This window comes from Hippoglossus stenolepis, chromosome 17, assembly GCF_022539355.2.
Source record: "Hippoglossus stenolepis isolate QCI-W04-F060 chromosome 17, HSTE1.2, whole genome shotgun sequence".
Lineage (NCBI taxonomy): Eukaryota > Metazoa > Chordata > Actinopteri > Pleuronectiformes > Pleuronectidae > Hippoglossus > Hippoglossus stenolepis.
In genome coordinates, this window is record NC_061499.1 from 3,309,835 (window position 1) to 3,328,973 (window position 19,139).

The 19,139-nt window shown below is 42.3% G+C and overlaps 3 protein-coding genes and 1 pseudogene across 6 annotated transcripts; 2 read left to right on the forward strand and 2 right to left on the reverse strand.

Moving 5' to 3' along the window:
• Nucleotides 1–287: 287 nt before the first annotated feature.
• Nucleotides 288–4,748, forward strand: LOC118124608 (nucleolar protein dao-5). 3 transcript variants are annotated; one of them, XM_047344190.1, is made up of 13 exons: nt 288–642; nt 1,365–1,427; nt 1,525–1,644; nt 1,737–1,847; nt 2,271–2,378; nt 2,685–2,810; nt 2,884–2,982; nt 3,080–3,226; nt 3,313–3,444; nt 3,533–3,658; nt 3,753–3,881; nt 3,999–4,142; nt 4,230–4,748. In XM_047344190.1, exons 1-13 carry the CDS (start codon nt 591–593, stop codon nt 4,301–4,303), a joined length of 1,431 nt encoding a protein of 476 aa, XP_047200146.1. In that variant the 5' UTR covers nt 288–590; the 3' UTR covers nt 4,304–4,748. The 3 variants fall into 3 exon arrangements, with proteins under 3 accessions (XP_047200146.1, XP_047200145.1, XP_047200147.1); XM_047344189.1 differs by having other exon boundaries at nt 289–642; nt 4,227–4,748; XM_047344191.1 differs by lacking the exon at nt 1,365–1,427 and having other exon boundaries at nt 289–642; nt 4,227–4,748.
• A 728-nt stretch (nt 4,749–5,476) lies between these two features.
• LOC118124589 (probable C-mannosyltransferase DPY19L4) lies at nt 5,477–11,800 on the forward strand. 2 transcript variants are annotated; one of them, XM_035182585.2, is made up of 19 exons: nt 5,477–5,991; nt 6,107–6,259; nt 6,556–6,680; nt 6,767–6,857; nt 6,968–7,089; nt 7,256–7,401; nt 7,617–7,740; nt 8,034–8,168; nt 8,320–8,451; nt 8,573–8,698; nt 8,786–8,859; nt 9,014–9,172; nt 9,293–9,412; nt 9,505–9,625; nt 9,799–9,855; nt 9,947–10,029; nt 10,172–10,304; nt 10,537–10,695; nt 10,952–11,800. In XM_035182585.2, exons 1-19 carry the CDS (start codon nt 5,895–5,897, stop codon nt 11,114–11,116), a joined length of 2,322 nt encoding a protein of 773 aa, XP_035038476.1. In that variant the 5' UTR covers nt 5,477–5,894; the 3' UTR covers nt 11,117–11,800. The 2 variants fall into 2 exon arrangements, with proteins under 2 accessions (XP_035038476.1, XP_035038477.1); XM_035182586.2 differs by having other exon boundaries at nt 5,481–5,991; nt 8,597–8,698.
• Nucleotides 11,801–12,508: 708 nt separating this feature from the next.
• The window catches only part of LOC118124614, a 478,051-nt pseudogene continuing 471,420 nt past the window's right edge, over nt 12,509–19,139 (reverse strand).
• On the reverse strand, nt 15,894–17,482 carry LOC118124628 (major histocompatibility complex class I-related gene protein). The gene is made up of 2 exons (XM_047344204.1): nt 17,212–17,482; nt 15,894–16,207 (listed from the first exon to the last, which is right to left on the reverse strand). Exons 1-2 carry the CDS (start codon nt 17,378–17,380, stop codon nt 15,894–15,896), a joined length of 483 nt encoding a protein of 160 aa, XP_047200160.1. The 5' UTR covers nt 17,381–17,482.

Here is a 19,139-nt window from a genome sequence, read left to right on the forward strand (position 1 = left end):
ATTTACCACTCTTCACAGTATTTAAATCTCAATTAAAAATGCACAAAGAATCTTTAAAATATGTAAACACAAAACAACCTTTACTGATCCAGAGTAGTTTGTCTTTCTTACTTTTTATTAGAATTATAATTTATTTTTGCATTCTTATAATTTTGTTATACTTGCTTTTTCAATTTTGGGAATTTCTATTGGCCAGTTTTTTTATTATAAATAAAGTTTCGTAATAAAATAAGATTATATTTCCCTCTAGATTTGTTGCTAGGAAGTCAGTGAACCAATGACGGAACGACACGTCATCAACACTCGCCCGAGCGCCTTCCTCCAACGCGGGGACGGAAGAAAACAAACCGATCGCGAACTGGAAGGAAAGAACAACGCGTACTGGGGGAACTGGTTTTTTAAACGTGCGCGCGGACCCATTGTGTTGTGACCGTGGTTTGACGGAGCCGAACACCCGCAGGAGACGCGGCTAACGAGAACAGCTGGGTACTTAAGCTAACACTCGCCGAGCAGCAGAAGCTAACAGCAGCCAGGGTCAGTTGGCGCCTTTTGCACGAAGAGGATATTGAAAAGTCCCAGCGATCAACAACATGGACGTTAGCACACGCGACCCGCCCAGCGCCGAGCCACACGACACCGCAGGTAAACACACGAGCGGGGATGTGTGGTTTGTTTTTAAATCTCAGCCCGAGGAGCCAGATGTGTGCGAGCTGAACTAAGTTGGGGCAAACAAAGATGGAGGAGTTCGCGCTGATCAAAATCCAAACGCGACCATTGTTTCTTTTTTAAATTCAAACATCCGATACAACAAGTACACTGGAATTGAATATTGTATTTATATGTTTTTTTTTAAATGGAAATTAAATCACAAAGTTGGCATCTTTTTTATTATATCACTCGTAACTTGCTCATTTAAAATAAATAAATATATATTATAAATCCATAAGAGGTGACACAGATATTTCAGCCCGCTCTTGTTCAGGGTGACCCCCCCCCCCCTGTCTGTCTGTCTGTCAAGTTTCAGAAAATTTTACTGTAGAATGTTTGAGAAAATTCAAGTTAAAGTTGGATACTTTTTCATCATATCACTCATAACTTGTTCATAGTAAATATTATTCTTTTTAAACCCTTGAGAGGTGACGCAGATATTTTAACCCACTCTTGTTCGTGGTCATTAACAAATACGTGACTCTAAGTACTGGAGAACATTTACTGTAAACTAAAGTAAAATCAGGACGTGTAAACTAAAAAAATCTCTTAATTTGGTACAAATGAACTGCAGAACTCTTCAGTTCAGATTTACCAGAGGAACCTCGACATGTTGTTTTACCCATTCATCTCATTGTATCCCTGACTGATGGCAGGAAAGGACAGCCCCAGCTCTGAGGACTTTGTACCTCTTGCCCAACCCCTGAAAAGCCGTAACAGTGAGGAGGAACAGTCAAGCCAATCATAAGTAAAATATTTTTTCTAGCAAAAGCAAAAAGTGCTAAATCTGCGTGTTTGAATCTTCTCCCGTTGTAGCTTCTGATCACTCCTCCTCCGACGATGAGCCGCTCATCAAGAAGAAAACAAACCTGGCTGCTAAAAAACCTGTGATAAAAGAAAACACATCCAGATCCAAAAGCACAACAAATAATGCAGGTGAGTACATCACCACATGCGTGTGTTTTTAACTCGACTGATCCGTGTCTGGAGCGAATCGCCTACATTTTCTGCTCTTGCTCCTCTTTCAGATCTGGACCCAAACGACAGCTCTGACAACGAGCCTCTCATTAAAATCGCCAAAACTGAGAAGAAGCCTTTCTCAGTGTCTCCTAAAAAATCTGTTGATACAGAGAAGAAAGGTCAGCATATTTTGGAAGTGATACAAAGTCAACACTCCCCCTGCGGCAAACATTTAAAAAAAAAAAAAGTGTCTTTCTTGAAATGTTATTGCGCTGCTACATTTTATTTCATTCAATAGAATAAAAAAAAATGGAAAGTTTAGAAAGATGTAATTAAAGCATCAACAGGATGTTTACATTTTGACATTTGTTTTCAGCCTCCTCTGCTTTTATGGCATCAATTGGCTTCATTTTCAGTTGCTTAGACGAGCCCATGCTTGCTCAAGGACAAGTTTGACAGCAACGCTACAATGTTGTAGCCAGTTTTGAATTTTTCGTCACACCCTCCCCTGCATCTGAGGCCACTTGAAGTACCATGTTTTCAACCTGATGTAGTGTGACCTTTTGAAAGAAGTTGTCTGTTTGTATCTTCTCCTGTCGCAGCTTCTGATCACTCCTCAGATGACGAGCCGCTGATGAAGATGAAAACAAAGAAACCAGGGAAAAAAGAAAACACATCTTCCAGATCTAATGGCACAAAAAAGAATGCAGGTGATTACCTCAACACACGTTTTTAACCGTATTGCTGATGTTATCGATTGATCCAGACTCTCATAAAGATCCACAAAACTGCAAAGAAGCCTTTCTCAGTGCCTCCAAAAAGTGGATGTGAAGTGAATACACCCTCTGCAGCAAACATTTGAAAATGAGTCTCTCTTGAAATATTACTTGAAAAATAGAAAGTTTAGAAAGAGGTAACTCTGGCATGTGCAGTACAATATTTTCAACCTGATGTAGTTTGACCTTTTGAAAGAAGAATGTGGCAAATGTGTCTGTTTGTATCTTCTCCTGTTGCAGCGTCTGATCACTCCTCAGACGACGAGCAGCTGATCAAGATGAAAACAAAGTTTGCATCTGCTAAGAAATCAGGGAAAAAGGAAAACGCATCATCCAGATCTAATGACCCAAACAGCAACAATACAGGTAGTTACATCACCACCTCATCGGCAATTTGGTTTCTTTGCTGTATGTAACTGTTTTGACCATTTGAACACAGACGACGGCTCTGACAATGAGCCTGTGAATAAAATCGCCAAAGTGTCTTCGAAAGCTGCAAAGAAGCCTCCGAAAAGATCTGTTAAAACAAAGGAAAAAGGTTCGTTCTTTGTCTCTACATCAACCTGCAGCATCAACAGAACGCTGCTGTTCTCTCTCACAGAGACGTGAACACTTTATTCTATGTTATTACACAGAAGCAGCATCCGCGGACGATGGTAGTTTGGATGATGAGCCTCTGACTGAAACTGCCAAGAAACTTAAATCCAGACGTCAGCCAAAAAGATCGTCTAGAAAAGAAAGCCCGGTCATGAAATCCCAAAGGATGGCAGCGAGGAAAATAGGTGGGTGTGAAATGTGGAAATCTAAAAATGTCTAAAGGGCTTTCTCTGAGATGATCGGGACCAAAACTGTATTTTTTTTATTCCAGTTAAATATGCAGAGTCATCCAGCAACAGCTCAGAGGATGAACCACTGGCAGCAATAACAAGGAAGAGGACAAAGGCTGCACCAGCAAACGACAAGAAAACTAAATCAAAACAGACAGACAAATCACCAAAAGGTATGCACCGCTTTATTAGACTGACCAGAAGTAAATAATTCTACTTAATTACATGTTGTTCAGTTGCTAAACTCTTGGGTTTGTAAAGACTCTTCATCCTCAGACAGCAGCTCGGACGATGATGACGAGCCCTTGGCGAACCTTAAAGCCAATAAGAAGAAAAACACAAAGAGGACATCTGCACCGCGAGGTGCTGCCTCCAAAAAGAGACGAGGTACTATGGCAGCATTTATAACAAGATGAGAACATAGGATTTTGCCACCAATACATTAGATTGAATCCTCATAACTGTGACTGTTGTTTGGCAGAACTGACGAATGAAAGCTCAGACGATGAACCCTTGATAAGCCTTGTGAAAAAGAACCACACAGACGAAGAGAGCAAAACAGAATCTAAGACTCAGAGGAACACAACGCCAAGAAAGATGAGTGTGTCAGGTAAAGACTGGTAAAGGTGACACGAGTTAACCAGCAGATCATGACAGTCATAGTTGGAAGTCATGATCGTATCTGCTCTGTTGGCTCACACCTTTTTGTTTTCTCAATATTCTTCAGGGTCATCAAGTGACGGTTCTGATGACGACCCCTTAATCACAGCAGCTAAACACCCTCAGGTGACCAAACTCCTGAAAATAATACTGGAGAGGTGTGACGGTGACGCCGCCGGACCAACGGGAAGCTTGAACCAAACCACAACAGGTACTGAATACAGAACAAAAGCCGTTATTGATGCTGCGATTAAAATCTCAAATTAAAAAGTGACATTCTTCTTCATCTCCAAAGCAGAAACAGTGGCCGCTGAAGGGAGTCCTTCAAAGGAAGAATCAGAGGGTTCAAAGGAATCATCAGGAGAAGAATAAGCAGAAGAAGATGTTACATTGTGTAAGAAAAGGCTCATTGTCACCTTTCAGTTTCTGGACTGGGAAGTTGGAACCACTTAGTTTGAGGAATTTACCAAAAGGTTCTTAATCCCAAAATTAATCCCCTAAACATCACAGTTAATGTTTATACAGTATGAAGTTAGTGTTTATACAGTATGAAGTTGATGTATGTTTTATATATGAATATATACATGTTTATTTAAGTAATTTTACTCCAGTTTTTAGGTTTGGGACCAGGTTCCTGAAAGATGAAATGCACAGTCTTTAATGGTGTTTTACTATTTCTGCCTTTTTATTTGCATTGGCTGTTTCCTCTGGTTTTAACACTTGTTGATGTTCGGTATATTTTTTGCTTTCATATTATGTGTAGACTCGGCATGAGGCGGTGGAAATCTGTTACGATGGATTAAACTGCTCCGATTAATCCGTCTCTGTGTCGGTTGTCTTTCCACACACTTTAATTATTATTCTTCACCTGTGTCTGTCATCTTCATTGTACGGTCGATTATTAATTTACTCATTATCGTCAAGTTTTTGGTGTCAAATCACATGAATTTGTTAAATAGTAAAGGTTGATCATTGTTCTTGCTGCTTTGTGTTGCCACATGGGAAAAAATATTCACATAAACTAAAAGAATCCACGAAAAAAAGTTGTGTCTTTGTTGATAGTAATGCAAAGCGACACAAGTTCAGAGACACTGGGTCACATGATGGTATCGAACAAAACTGCAATAATACTCTGTCACTGCTGCAACATGGAACCTAATGGAAAGAATGACACTTTTTAAATAGAAATACTGATATTGAATAAATGCCTCCTTATGATTCTATGAGAAGATTCTTGTCCTATGTTTACAAGGTGCATGGAGACACTGGGTCACATGACATGGAGGGAAATGATTTTCTGTGTCAATCTGCTTCGCTGCTTTCTGCAACGACGTGAATTCTCAATAAAAAATGTTAATATAGAATAAAAGACGCACTTAAATTCAATAAGAACAGATGTGTCCTGTTTGAACACGATATTAATACAATTCGTCATTAGTTTGGAGACACTGGGTCACATGACATGGAGGCTATTACATAAATAGAAAGTGTCTGTTCGTGTATTTACATAAATTAAATATACAAACATTAGCAATAGAATGTATCTGAGTGTAATCACGGAGGTTGAGAGCGGTGGTTCGGGGGTTAGGTGACCGTCCTCTGACTGCCATCCCCGGGGGAACTGCGCTGGAAGACGCCGCTGCTGGAGCGCGGTGCCACAGTCAATACCTTCCGCCACGTCCCGGTCCCAGCCCGGCAGCAGGCACTACAGTTCCCCCCCACTCCTCCTGCACAGCTAACCCCGCTTCAACACAGCGACACCACCGATGTTAGTTCTCATCTCCGCGGAAGAAAAGTCCCCCCGGAGGAGGAGTGAAGCTTTACCCGGGCCTGTCATCACCTACCTGGGGACGCCCCTCCAAGCCGAGCCCCGCCGGTGCTACCTGGGCTTAGCTAACCGCCAGCTAGCTAGCATGCTGCCGCCCCTCCACACCACACAGCTCTCCCAGGACTAACCCTCGTCATGACCGAGTTAAGATGTCGGAAAACGGAGATCCAGGAGGGGGATGCACACACCGAGCGGAGCCAGGCCGAGCCAGAGCCAGAGCCGCAGACTGAAGGTGAGTGGGGCGGTCTGCTAAGCGAACACCGGGTTAGCACCGGGAGCAGTGAGGTCAGAGAACTCCTCCAGAGAGAAGCAGATGAAGATGTCTGCTTGTTTTTATGCCTGATCAGGTCCGGACGAGGCGGTGAGAGTCTCCAGCGGTGCAGGGGATGATGCCCCGCAGCAGAGGAACGATGAGGGCGAAGAAGAGGACGGCGAACAGAAACAGGGGGACTCGAGCAGACCAGGAGCTTCAGGGAAAACATCCTGGAGGTCTTCTACATGTGAGTTTAATTTGATATGACATGCAACCTCAGTGTCAGTCAGCTGGTATTCCTCCTGCTGATGACCCCCTGTGGAGCTTTGTCTCTTCACTATAGTCAGTTTTATGTGTCAAGAGCCAAATCACAACTTTACATCTCAAGGCACTTTACATCGTAAGGTCGAGACCATACGACATTATACAGAAACCCTACAGTTACACACACACACACACGCACAAGGAATTTGACAGTGTTTTTTTTTAAGAAGCTCTCAGGGACAACACAAGTTAAAGAACTGATGTGTTTCTGCTCCTCAGCCGGTTTCCTGCAGCGTCTGGTGAGGGTGTTCTTCGGCTGCCTGGCGGCGGTTGCCTGTGGCGTTCTCTACGCTGTGTATCTCTCAACGTACCACGACAGGAAGTTCTGGTTTTCTACTCGACAGGTGGGTGACTTTGTTTTCACATGCGCGTGCTTCCGTTACATCTGTCGTCATGTCATCGTTCTAAAACTCACTTTTAATGCCCTCAGGAGCTGGAACGTGAAATCACCTTCCAAGCAGGCAGTGGGCTCTACTACTACTATTACAAGCAACTGCTGGCGGCCCCGTCGTTTGAAAGAGGTTCAAGTCATTTCTGCTTCTTATTGAGGAAAGAAAATGTGACATCAGACTTCACCCTTCACTCTCTTCTGCTCTGACAAATCCTTTTCTAATGTTCTTTTGTTCTCCAGGCTTCTATGAGCTGATAATAGACAACAGGACTGTCTCAGGTCAAACCATCAACGCAGTGGAGCGTCTGTCTCTGTATCCAGAGCTCATCACTAGCTTTGTGTACAGAGTCACAGGGAGCCAGGTCGGTCATTTAGCTTTTAACTGGAATGTCTCTCAGTAGAGTGCACACACTCAAGCATATCGGTCCTTCTGAGTCTGCGTGACATGGATGTAAACTGGTTGGCGGGGTGTACCACTGTCTGTCCTCAGCTGTGATAGAACACCTGTTTGTGTCCCTGTGCCTCCAGGATATCGTGGAGCCGATCTACTTCTATGTCGGCGCTGTTTTCGGCCTCCAGGCGGTCTACGTCACCGCGCTGTTTGTGTGCAGCTGGGTGATGAGCGGCACGTGGGTGGCCGGCATGTTGGCTGTGGCCTGGTACGTGATCAACAGGTGAGAGGATGTCCGTCACACTTCGGTGCTTCTCTCCGTGCCTCCTTGTTTTTCCTTCTCCCATAAAAGTGAATTGAAGTTGCAGAGCTGAAAATTAGACATTGCTGCTTTAATATGAATAAACATTTCAGTGGTGAAGCATCATGACATCCTCTCTTAAATCTGGACTTCCTCCTTTTCCTCCTTGTCCTCTTTTTTAACTCTTCCTCCCACAGAACAGACACAACCAAAGTGGACCATGCTATTCCACTGCGGGACAACTGGGCTCTGCCTTACTTCTCTTGTCAGGTGGCAGCTTTGACTGGATTCCTGAGTAACAATATCTGCTCTGCCACTGAGGTGAGCCTCTCATAATAACTTATACCACTTTACACCGAAATGAGTGGGTTTACACTGCTTCCCCATTGCCAGTAGAGGAGTTAGCTTCTCTCTTTTTTCCCCTGGGGACTCGTGTTTAAAATCACGAACGCACAGACAACTGAGCCGCTCTCTCAATTCGCTGCCAATTCACCTGGGTGTCGCGTTTCCATAACAGCGGTAACCGATTAAATCCTGTGGTTGAACCCGGGAGCGAATGATGATAGCATTCATTCCCCCCCTGCAGAGAAAAAACATCTACTGTTTCTCTCCAGATGTTTTGCTATCTCACCATGAGTGCCACCACCTTCACCTTCCTCCTGGTGTGGGAACACAGCCATTATGTGCTCTTCATCCAAGGCCTCTGTCTTTTCCTGCTCGACTCTTTCGACCTGGTGCCATCACGTAAGGTAACAGAATGTTGAACTATTTCTTTTGACCGCACAACAAGCGAGTCTTTGATTTTAACTTTTGAAATGAATTATGCTCATAATTGTCCTTTTTCCTTTTCTCCTCTCGTTTGCCGTATCTTGTTTTCTCCGTCTTCCCTGATGCCTACAGATGGCTGATATCCACAAAGTGTACCTCAGCTCCTTGTTCCTGGCCTACTTGTTCCAGTTTCAGAACCCGACCTTGCTCAGCTCGCCGCTGCTCAGCCTCCTGATTGGCTCAATGCTCGCGAGGTACTTCCAGGTAGAGTTAGCTGCTCCCTCACGACAGAGTTCAGACTAATAAAAAATTGCAGGCGTTCTTCTTTGCTTGCGGACATTCAGATGTGAAGATTTCAATTTTCTCTACATCTAATCAGAAGTAGTTGTTTTCTGTATTTGTATCTCAGCAAAAGATGAAGATGGGTCCTCTAGTGGCCAGAGTGATGAAGCTCTTCCTCCATTTCCACCTGGTCTTTACCACAGGGATCACCTTCAGTTATCTGGTCAAGGTAAAAATCACACTTTTCTGTCCACTTAAAAAAACGTTTAGTTCAATCAGTGGAGTTTGGACAATAACCAGTGTTTTCCATTTACAGAAACTTATACCTGTAAGTGAGGGCGACTTCATATTGAAGTTCCTTGAAGTAAAATTTGGGTTCAACACAACAACGTGAGTTACAACTCTATCATTCCAAGTTACAGGCTGGACTCATCATCTACTTTCCTTTGTGATCATGAACAGTATCTATATTATTATTATTTTAGTCTGTATAATTTGAATCTGCTTTATTCTAACAGACACATTTTTGCTTCCTCTGTGTCAGTGACTTTGTCACCAACCTCCTCCTGTGCCAAGAGACTTTGCAGAGTCCGGGTCAGGATTTGTTTCTGCGACTGACGCAGGCCTCAGTTCTTCCCTTTTACTTCCTGGTGCTCACTGTGTGTCTGCTGTCCACCCTGCAGACCATCTACAGAAGACTCAGGTTAGAGGCTCGTGCCACATCACTCACGATCCAATGATGTTATATGGCGTCTCTCTAAAATGGGGCCTTTGGCTGAAGGCTCGATGTCATGATGCTGAAGTCAGTTTCACTTCTCTGCAGTGGTCAGCCAATGAAAACCAACCTCCGACTTGAAGATGGACGAATAGGAGAGCAGCCTGAGGTCATCTATCACGTTTTTCACACGTTGCTTTTTGGAGGCCTGACTCTGCTCTTTGATGGGTAAGTCTGTCAGCGTGAAAGTGAAATCATTTAGATTTCTAACATGTTTCTCACAGTACATGAAACACTGACTGTGTTCTTCCTTCACGCAGGATGAAGTATTTATGGACGCCATACGTCTGCATGTTCACAGCGTTCGGGGTGTGTTCTCCAGACCTCTGGATGACTGTGTTTAAGTGGCTTAAACTGAGGTCCATTCACCCTGTGGTGCTGGTGAGTGGCCTCTGAAACTCTGACAACAAACACTGTGCTCTTTCACTCATAAAAATATATATCATTATTATGGTAACATACAGGAGCAGACGAGTCTAATCACCATCATTTGCCACTGAATTGTTCAGGTTCTTGCTTCAGTTGTAAATTGTTATTTATTTTTTATTCTGCAGTCTCTGATCCTGAGCACAGCCGTTCCCACCATCATCGGTTTCAGTTTATGGCGAGAGGTGAGATTTTCAGCTCTTTTTCTTTCATCGCTCAGACTCTGAACAATTCAAATTATATATCTGCTGTGTACCGCTCTCCTCTGTGTTGCAGTACAGCCCCCGTGTCTTAGCGGATCTGTCTGAACTGCAGGAGTTCTACGACCCAGATACAGTGGAGCTGATCAGCTGGATCAGGTCATATGTCTTTGCTTTTTGTTTTCTGTTCTCTATTTTATTCTTATTGTATTTAGAATGTGTATAAATGAAATCTATAAGATGTACAAATTGATGTCAAGTTTTAGTTGTGCGTCACGCGTCTTATCTTCTCTTCTTCCAGGTCACAGGCTCCAGTGGCAGCTGTGTTTGCAGGAAGTCCTCAGCTGTTGGGAACAGTGAAGCTGTGTTCAGGCGCAGCTGTGACCACTTTACCGCTTTACTCTGACATCAACCTGCTGAGGAGGAGTGAAGACGTGAGTGACGAGACACAGCTGACAAATGACTCTCAATGAATCCATTCCATTGAAAAGAAAACACTTTGTCTTACAGTTACAGATGTTTAATGACGTTCCTCCAGATTAGCTATTCTATTAACAGACAGTTATTCATGTTACACTAATGGTTACTTTAGCCTTGGTCTAACATATTTGCCCACGTCTTTTCCTTAGCTTTTAATCGTCTGTTTCTTTTTTTCTCCCCTCGAAGTCTTATCAGGTGTATGCAATGAGATCTGCAGAGGACATCTACAAGATCCTGACGTCTCAAAAGACAAACTACGTGATCATCGAGGAGTCGATTTGTACAGAGCTTAGTCTCAACAAGGGCTGTAGGATCAAAGACCTGCTGGACATCTCCAATGGACATGTGAGTTTATTTAAACTCGTACCACAACCTGCCTCCCTGAGGACTGTTTGATAAAAACTTATATAATAACTTAAATCAGTTTTATATCTCCATATTTATTATGTATTATATTTTGAATGGTGCATTTAGCTTTGTATTGGACAGGATAACTAGAGCCTGTGTATTCTAACATTTTCTTGCTTTTCATTCAATGTTGATTATGAGATGAGTTTATAAAAACATAGCTTGTGATTAATCTTCTGTATCTTCCTTTCAGGTCATCTATGACAAAGGGGAGATCTACTCCTTCTCCAAGCACGGGCGATTCTGCCACGAAATAAAAATGAACTACTCCCCCTACACAAACTACTTCACCAGGGTTTTCTGGAATCGCTCGTACCACGTGTACAAAGTGAACTCTGTCATCTCTTTTCAGTACTGACGGCAGCTCCTCACTTCCTGCTGAGACTTAACTGAGCCTGACTTCTCTGGTAGTTTTTACATCACATCCACCATGATGCACGGGGGACTGCGATGCGTGTCTGCGCCTGTGTGCTTAGGAAAATGTTAAATCACGTGGACACATTGGAACCAACGGGAATCAGCTGAGCACGTTGTTGAGCTCATATTTGTTTAAAGTCAACATAAATGGACCCTGTTGAAGTTGGAATGTGCCATATTGATTTGTGAACTGTGGTTTTATAAGCCATGCCTTACTGTCACTGATACTGCGAAGGTTTTAATGCAGGATTTATATGTGAGGTCTGAGGTTACTGAAATATGTTGAGGGTCTTTATCTTGCTCAAAGATAAAGACACAAATTTTGCCTTTAAGTATATTTTTAAGTTTGTCCGTCTGTGATGTTGATTTATTCTGTTATTATAACATATGTTGATTTAGATGTTGACCTTCAGATAACCATGGTCCACCCGTCTTTACTCGTAACGTTTGCCTTGTTGCCTAAAGAGAATAGTTTTTCTTTCAAGAAGACCACAGCAAGAAAAGCAAGAGGATTAATTAAGTGGACCTATGCATACTGTTATTAGTTCAAACCACCATTTTTATTGTGATAATTGTGTCCTGATTTAGAGACGATTGTTGGATCTTAAATTATGATGAACAAGAACATGTGATAAGTTTCAGATCAACTTTGTTTCCTTACTAAAAATACTCATGCAGGACATGTGTCTTTGGAAGAGTACTGCTTCTCATGAGCTTTGATAGGGAAGGTGTCTGTCTGTATTCTGCTGATGGTTTGATGTGTTTCGTAAAAAAAGGGAAGTTGGCAAGTAAGAGCAGAAGTCATTAATATGAATCTGGTTCTGAAGCTGCTCATGTTCTCTACATCATGATGGCTTATATTCAAATGTGGGGAGTTGTCAGGTTTCTCTCCTAAGACAGTTTCCATCTTTTTATCGATCAAACCTCCACCAAAGCCCAACAGTCACTCATAAGTATCAGTCCCCTAAACGTGTCTTATTTGTTTCATCAAGATCCGCGAGTTACTCTCTGAAAATCAAGGAAAACGTTGAAAAACCTAAAGAGATAAAAGCTGTTCCTGGATCAGCCCCGGATCTGCTCCTGAGTTTAATGAGTTCTTCTCTGACCCACAACACATCCTTCCACAGAGTTTACTGATAACAACTAATTCACAGTTGTTGATCTTTATTATTTTCTGCTGATCAGGTCAAAAGTTAAATGTCTTTTTCAGCACCACAGTATATAAATGTCTTCTGGCTTTTTCTGGCACACTGTGGTCAGCACAGGGATGTTCATCTGTTGCTCTTATTAAATTAATCAATTACATGTTTAAACTGAAAAAAATATCAGAAAGTAGTGAAAATGTCTGTTTTTAATTCAGCAAAAAGTACGAGAAGCAACAAACTAATATTTAAGAAACATCACAAAACATTTAGTATAAGTCATAACTAGAAAATTCCTCCTGCCGGGAAATTTCTAATGAGTGACTAGTGCTTGCTGCCGGCTCCAGGGAGACTCTTTTTAAAGCTGCATATTAATAACACAGACTGGCTGGTTCAAGAGAGAGAGACAGCCTTGATCATTAGGTGGCGCTATCCCTATCCCTGCATACACACAAATAGATCTGTTCAGGTTGGAGCTCTCTGATGAAGTGTGAGCAATTTGGGACCGATTGCTCACACTTTATTTTAACACTGATCAGTAGGTGGCGCTATCACTATCATACAGACAGAGAGAAAAAGAGGGACTCAGTATGTAAAAAAACAAAAAGCAATACTAAAGTTCTGCCCTCACCTGGACTTGAACTCGCCACCTCAGACTCACTGTCCGACTGCTCTACCCACTGGACCAAATACAGAGAAAAGAGAGTTCTGAGCTCTGGAGAAGGTCTTGAACAAAACGCTCTCATTCAAAATCTATAACTCCTATCTGTAAAATAAGAACACCGTGAGAATCACAAGACTTTGCCGCACAAGCAGATATCTATATTATTGGTTCACGTCAAAAAATGGGACCGTGCAAGCGGGTTAGAAAAGTGCCTTTCCTTCAGAAAATGTCCTCTCAAAATTAACGTTAGACCCAATGGGGAAGAGAAAGTTCTACACGGGAGACTGTGGTGACACTGCTTCTCGTCCATAAACCTGAAGAGAGAAAAAATAAATAAAAATGAAATGTTCAGTTCCACAAAGCCACGTATTTTATGTATTTACAGTATTGAGACCTAATATTTCCATGATTCTCTCAGTGAAATTAAAGCTTACTCAGAAAAAACACAAATCTTAAACTGATAAGCCCTAAATATTGGGTTTATTCACATTTGAATTGTTGTGTCACTGCTGATATGAGTTTTAATTCAACTTTGAATCTGTCCTATTAACGTGAAGGTTTCTGATCTGTGCCTTGCTCTCAGCAGATTGTTTTATTTCTAATTAAAACAGGTTTTACACATGATCACACATATGTTACTTTGCACTTAGTTTCAGGCAGTTTTGTTTAACAGATGAAGCAACTCACTGTGTTCAGGAGGACGTCTCCCTTGGAGAATTAGGACCTTGTTCACCTGAATTCAGCGGCTGTAAGGCACCTGGATCTTTTCCATCTGTGAGGTCAGAAACACATCGTTAGTCCATCCTCCTCTGAACAGACACTTTTATTACAAACAACCAACACTGCAGGGAACAGTCCTGAAAACTCTCTTCAGCACAAAATCAACCCTATCTAATCTACAGAGGGTTTACTAGAGTCCTGCACTGGGTCAGGTTCCTGTGGGGAGCCTCGTATCCATTGAAATAAATATGGGCCGTAGTGTAGACAAGGCCTGAGTTAACATTTGTGGCAAACTTAAAGAAATTCCCTCGAGGCATTCCTGAGATATCGTGTTCACGAGATGGGGACGAACGGATGAACAGCCTGAAAACATAACGCCTCCTGACTGTCGCGTGTGGACCAGTACAAAGTGGACCAGTACAAAGTGGACCAGTACAAAGTGGACCAAAGAGGTGTTGGGGTGTTTTATAAAACTGGACATGTTAGTACTTTCAGCTGCTGTGCAAACGTGACGTGATGTCCTCATGAAGCATGTTAGTATAAAAAGAAAACAGAATAGAAATAGAAGTTTTACTTACGAGGTGAGGTACATTGGGCTGAAATAAAAGAAAATACAAATGATTTCAGTTATTACAGTAAAAACACAAACTGAATTGTGTCATGTTTTTCTCTAGTGGCGATCCTCCTCAAACCATCGACAACATACTGTCACTTCTTATTGTTTGTGTGCTGGACGCTGTGTGCAGAGCTTTATAAACAGTCTATGGTGCAGAGGAAGTTAGAAAACTTTGTGTGAACCCTGCAGCTCTTGAAACAGATGTTGGTGTGTGAGGAACTGAAGTTTGTTTCGTGAGGTTTGATCTGAACGAGCATTAATTAGAAAGTCTAAAATCAAAGCACCAGAAACATATTGGACAAAGCTTCTGTGTTGGTCTCTCACCTTTCTTCCTCCTGTACACGATGAGTCCAATGACAGCGCTGAAGACAGCGAGAGCGACCACTGCAGTGATGATGATGATGGTGGTCACGTCGGTGGGCTTCTCTGTTGAGCGGAATAAAAAAACAAAGCATCACAACCTGAACAGATGAAGCAGGTTGGACGACAAGAATCTCCCTGAACCACAATCCTGTCCTGAGACACAACAAACACACACAGACACTAAACGTGTGAGTTTGTCCTGCTGTTGTTTCTACTTTCAGTTTTCTTCTGTACATAATGACTGTATCTGTGCTTATTCACGCTGGTTTGTCTTAAACTTTACTTCCAGTAACTAAATCATTTCATGGACTCATCTTCTACAACAGAGCAGCAGTCGAGTCTTAACAGTGACTATAATGTTCACATGTTGAAATCATAGACTAATGGAAATAAACACAGACGACACGTCTCCACTTCCTCCCACTTTCCAGAAATGAAGCTAAAATATCCCGGATACGAACGCCGCCATCTTGCACATTTGGACTCTGTGCAGTAGTGAACGGAGGAATGGAGCCACGGTAATGAGGTCCTGCCGATACATGCTCTGTCAATCATGAGCTGTCAATCATGAGCTGTCAATCATGACATTTCACCCTGTTTTTATAGCATCAATCAGCGACTGAGACGCCAACACTTTGAGTGAGCCGCCATGTCAGCCCATCTTTATTTAAGTATAAACAATGTAGGTTGAAATGGTTATAAAACTGCCTGAAGAAATGAACCTAAATGTCTGTTGCTACTCGAGGGAAAAGAACGAGAGATTTGTTTGTTTTTTCTGCTTCATTAATTAGAATAAAAGTTTCATCAAACATCCATCCTGATCCCAGTGTGTCTGCAGAAAGGCTCTACATCTGACCAATGATAAATCAGTCTGGCTCTAGTTGAGACCTGCAGAAACACTTCATGGAATAAAATCACATAATCATACAAGTCAATTTAAACATTTATAAAATGTAAATTCCAATTGATCAATGATAATAATGATAGTAAGGTAAACTTTCAGACACTGTTACACAAGGTGGTGACATTAAAATCCAATCAATTTTCTCTTAGGGTCACATGATGATGAAGGGGGCTATAATTGGTTTAACACTGATCTAAATGTATTCATATACATTGATGAAAGAAAACTTCTCCTGCTACACATCAGCCAACATGACCTGCAGGACTGTTACTGTAGATGAAATGTGAGTTTCTCAGCGTCATCACTGGTTCAAGTCTCACCTCTGTTGGACTCGACTGAGTCTTTGTCCAGTTTGGTGACGATGTCCTCCTTCACACCAGAGATCTGGAACACACAGTCGTACCTCCTCCAGTCTTCAGGGGAGATTGATGAAACCTTCAGGTCAGCGCTCATCTGGAAGGTCCCGTCATGGTTGGGGAGGACCTCTCCGAGGTCCACGTCCTCATGAAGCTCCTCCCCGTCTTTCCTCCAGAACAACATGACTCTGTCGGGGTAGAAACCTGTAGCGTGGCAGCTGACTGGAGAGGAGGGAGACTTCTGGAGGAGAGAAATCCTGGGAAGCTCTGGGGAGGATAAAGAAAGACAGTTTATAGGTTATTATAATGTATTGCAAACTAATAATATCATTCCTGTTTGATTCCATTTATTTTGCATTAGTCATGTCTGTTAATATCGAGACAAGTGAACAAACTGTGAGATGTGAGTGAGAGACAGAGGCTGAAGTGATGCAAAGACACTGGGGTGGACGATATGATGTAAAGTAATATCACAGTATTATTGAACACAGATTTATGAAGTAAACTTCATGTAGTGGACAGGTCCTGATCACTCCTGATTAATGTTGGTATTTTTGTTAAAGTGCAAAGTGAGTGCAGGTCGGTCGGGCAGTGAGGAGGGAGGACACTCCGGCTGGGTCTCAATTCAGGGGCGGCATCCTTCAGAGGACCCGGTCTAATCCATTCATCAGTGACTCCAAGTGAACTGTGCCAGATGTAATGAAGTTCCCTAGGGGCAGTCCTATTATGTCACATTCACAGTAACATGAGGTCACTGTGACCTTGACCTTTGACCTCCAGGCACCAAAATCTAATCAATAACCAATCAATCTTTGAGTCCATGTGAAAGTTTGTACCAAATCTGAAGCTGATCTTACGATATCATGTTAAAAAAAACATAAACATACTTTGTGCGGCTACCATGACCTTGACCTTTGACCTTTGTCCACCAACATGTATTCAGGTCATTTGTGAGTCAAAGTGAATGTTTGTGCTAAATTTGAGGAAATTCCCTCAAGACATTCTGGAGATATCGTGTTCAGAGCAATGGGACGGACGACACGAGAGCATGATGCCACTAGGTGTCTCCAGAGCGGAGGCATGAAAAGAGCAGAGAGAGAGAGAGAGAGAGAGAGAGAGAGAGAGAGAGAGAGAGAGAGCGGAGGGAGAGAGAGGGAGAGAGGAGAGAGAGAGAGAGAGAGAGAGAGAGATAACAGACAGGAGCAGACTGGTCCAGCTCGAGTTCACAGAGAAAGAAAGACATTAAGTTGATGGAGGTTCTGTGATGTCACCTGTTCTCAGCAGAGAGCTCCTCCCGTGCTCCAGGAACTTCTTCAGCCAGTAAGGACACTCCTGGAGGAGGACGTTCTTAAGATATGCGAGTCGAGCTTTATCCTGATCCCACTTCAGTTTGGTGATGAAACTCTTTGGTGAATGAGCGATCCACGTCTCTGTCTCCATGTCCAATGATATGAAGTCTTCTCCATCATAACCATACTGATTAAAACCATTAACTTCTCAGTCTCATCATCATATTCACATCCAGTCATCCGCTGGTAAATGTGAACACCGAGAGAGACAGAGATCTGAGCTGTTATTATCATCTTCACCACACACACACAGAAACACACACACACACACAGAGACACACAGACACACACACAGGAACACACACACACACACACACACACACACCACACACACACACACAGAGACACACACACACAACACACACACAGAGACACACACACAGAGGACACACACACACAGAGACACACACACACACACACACACACACACACACACACACACACACACACACCACACCACACCACACACTCTCTCACCCACACACACACACACACACACACACACACACACACACACACACACACACACACACACACACACACACAGTACAAACCTCCACCAAAGCCCAAAGTCTCATAAGTATGTCTGTTCTTTTTGTTCATCAAGATCGATTACTCTCTGAAAATCAAAACGTTAAACAAAGATAAAAGCTGTTCCTGGATCAGCCTGATCTGCTCCTGAGTTCATGAGTTCTTCTCTGACCACAACACATCCTTCCACAGAGTTTACTGATAACAACTAATTCACAGTTGTTGATCTTTATTATTTTCGCTGATCAACTGAAGAAAATAACAGAAAGTAGTGAAAAATGTCTGTGACTGTTTTTAATTCATCAAAAGTACGAGGCTAACAAACTCTAATATTTAAGAAACATCACAAACACCTGATATTTTTACTTGATAAAAAAAAAAATTTGATCATTTAAATCATTGATCATGTTTGATTAATTAGTAATATTTGGACTAAATCAAATTAATGAAAATGTCTGTGTGTAAGTGTGAGGTGATTGTAAAGTGGTATTTCTGTGTGTGTGTGTTTGTGTGTAAAATGCAGATTGTGTGTGTGTGTGAGTGTATATGAATATGACGTGAGAAAGACAATGTTCACAGTGGCGTGTCTTATGTACAGGATTGTGGCGTGTCTGTGATTGTATGTGTGAATGTATCATGTGTGTTCATGTGTGTGTGTGATGAGATCACATATGTGCATGTGTGTAAGAATGTGTGAGTGTGTGTATGCGTGTGTTTATGTGTGTGTGTGTGCGACTGTGATTGTGTGTTTTGGTGTGATTGTGTGTGCGCGTTTATGTGTGTGATTGTGTGCATGTTTGTGAGTGTGTTTATGTAAAGAATGAGAGATCACACATGTGGTGTGTGTGGTGGGTGCAGCATATGCATGCCATGCATTGTGTCTGTGTTCATGTGTGTGAGTGAGATTGTTTGTGTGTGAGTGTGTGTAAGAATGTGTGAGTGTGTGTATGCGCGTGTTTACGTGTGTGTGTGTGCGACTGTGATTGTGTGTTTTGATGTGTGAGTGTAATTGTGTGTGTGCGTGATTGTGTGTGCGTGTTTATGTGTGATTGTGTGCATGTGTGCGAGTGTGTTTGTGTGTGTGTGAGAGAGAGTGTGTGTACGTATGTGAGAATGTGTGTGTATGTGGGCATGTGTAAATAAGATATTAGATTTAAACAATAAACAGTCCCAAAGGCCATTAGCTGCCTTTAATGATTTCGATGTAGTTTTTGGAAGTCATCAAAAGCACAAATTCAAATAAATCTGAGTCTGACTCTCCTGGCACTGTGAATCAGTTGCTTAACATCCAGCTCTGTCTGGGTTCTGCTTTTGTGGCA

Coding starts and splice junctions, on each gene's coding strand:
- LOC118124608 (XM_047344189.1), top strand. CDS start 591: ATGGACGTTAGCACACGCGACCCGCCCAGCGCCGAGCCACACGACACC. Junction 643..1,364: donor CGAGCCACACGACACCGCAG/GTAAACACACGA, acceptor GACTGATGGCAG/GAAAGGACAGCCCCAGCTCT. Junction 4,143..4,226: donor CTTGAACCAAACCACAACAG/GTACTGAATACA, acceptor TCATCTCCAAAG/CAGAAACAGTGGCCGCTGAA.
- LOC118124589 (XM_035182585.2), top strand. CDS start 5,895: ATGACCGAGTTAAGATGTCGGAAAACGGAGATCCAGGAGGGGGATGCA. Junction 5,992..6,106: donor GCCAGAGCCGCAGACTGAAG/GTGAGTGGGGCG, acceptor ATGCCTGATCAG/GTCCGGACGAGGCGGTGAGA. Junction 8,699..8,785: donor CCTTCAGTTATCTGGTCAAG/GTAAAAATCACA, acceptor TTCCATTTACAG/AAACTTATACCTGTAAGTGA.
- LOC118124628 (XM_047344204.1), bottom strand. CDS start 17,380: ATGGAGACAGAGACGTGGATCGCTCATTCACCAAAGAGTTTCATCACC. Junction 16,208..17,211: donor GAGCTCTCTGCTGAGAACAG/GTGACATCACAG, acceptor TATCCTCCCCAG/AGCTTCCCAGGATTTCTCTC.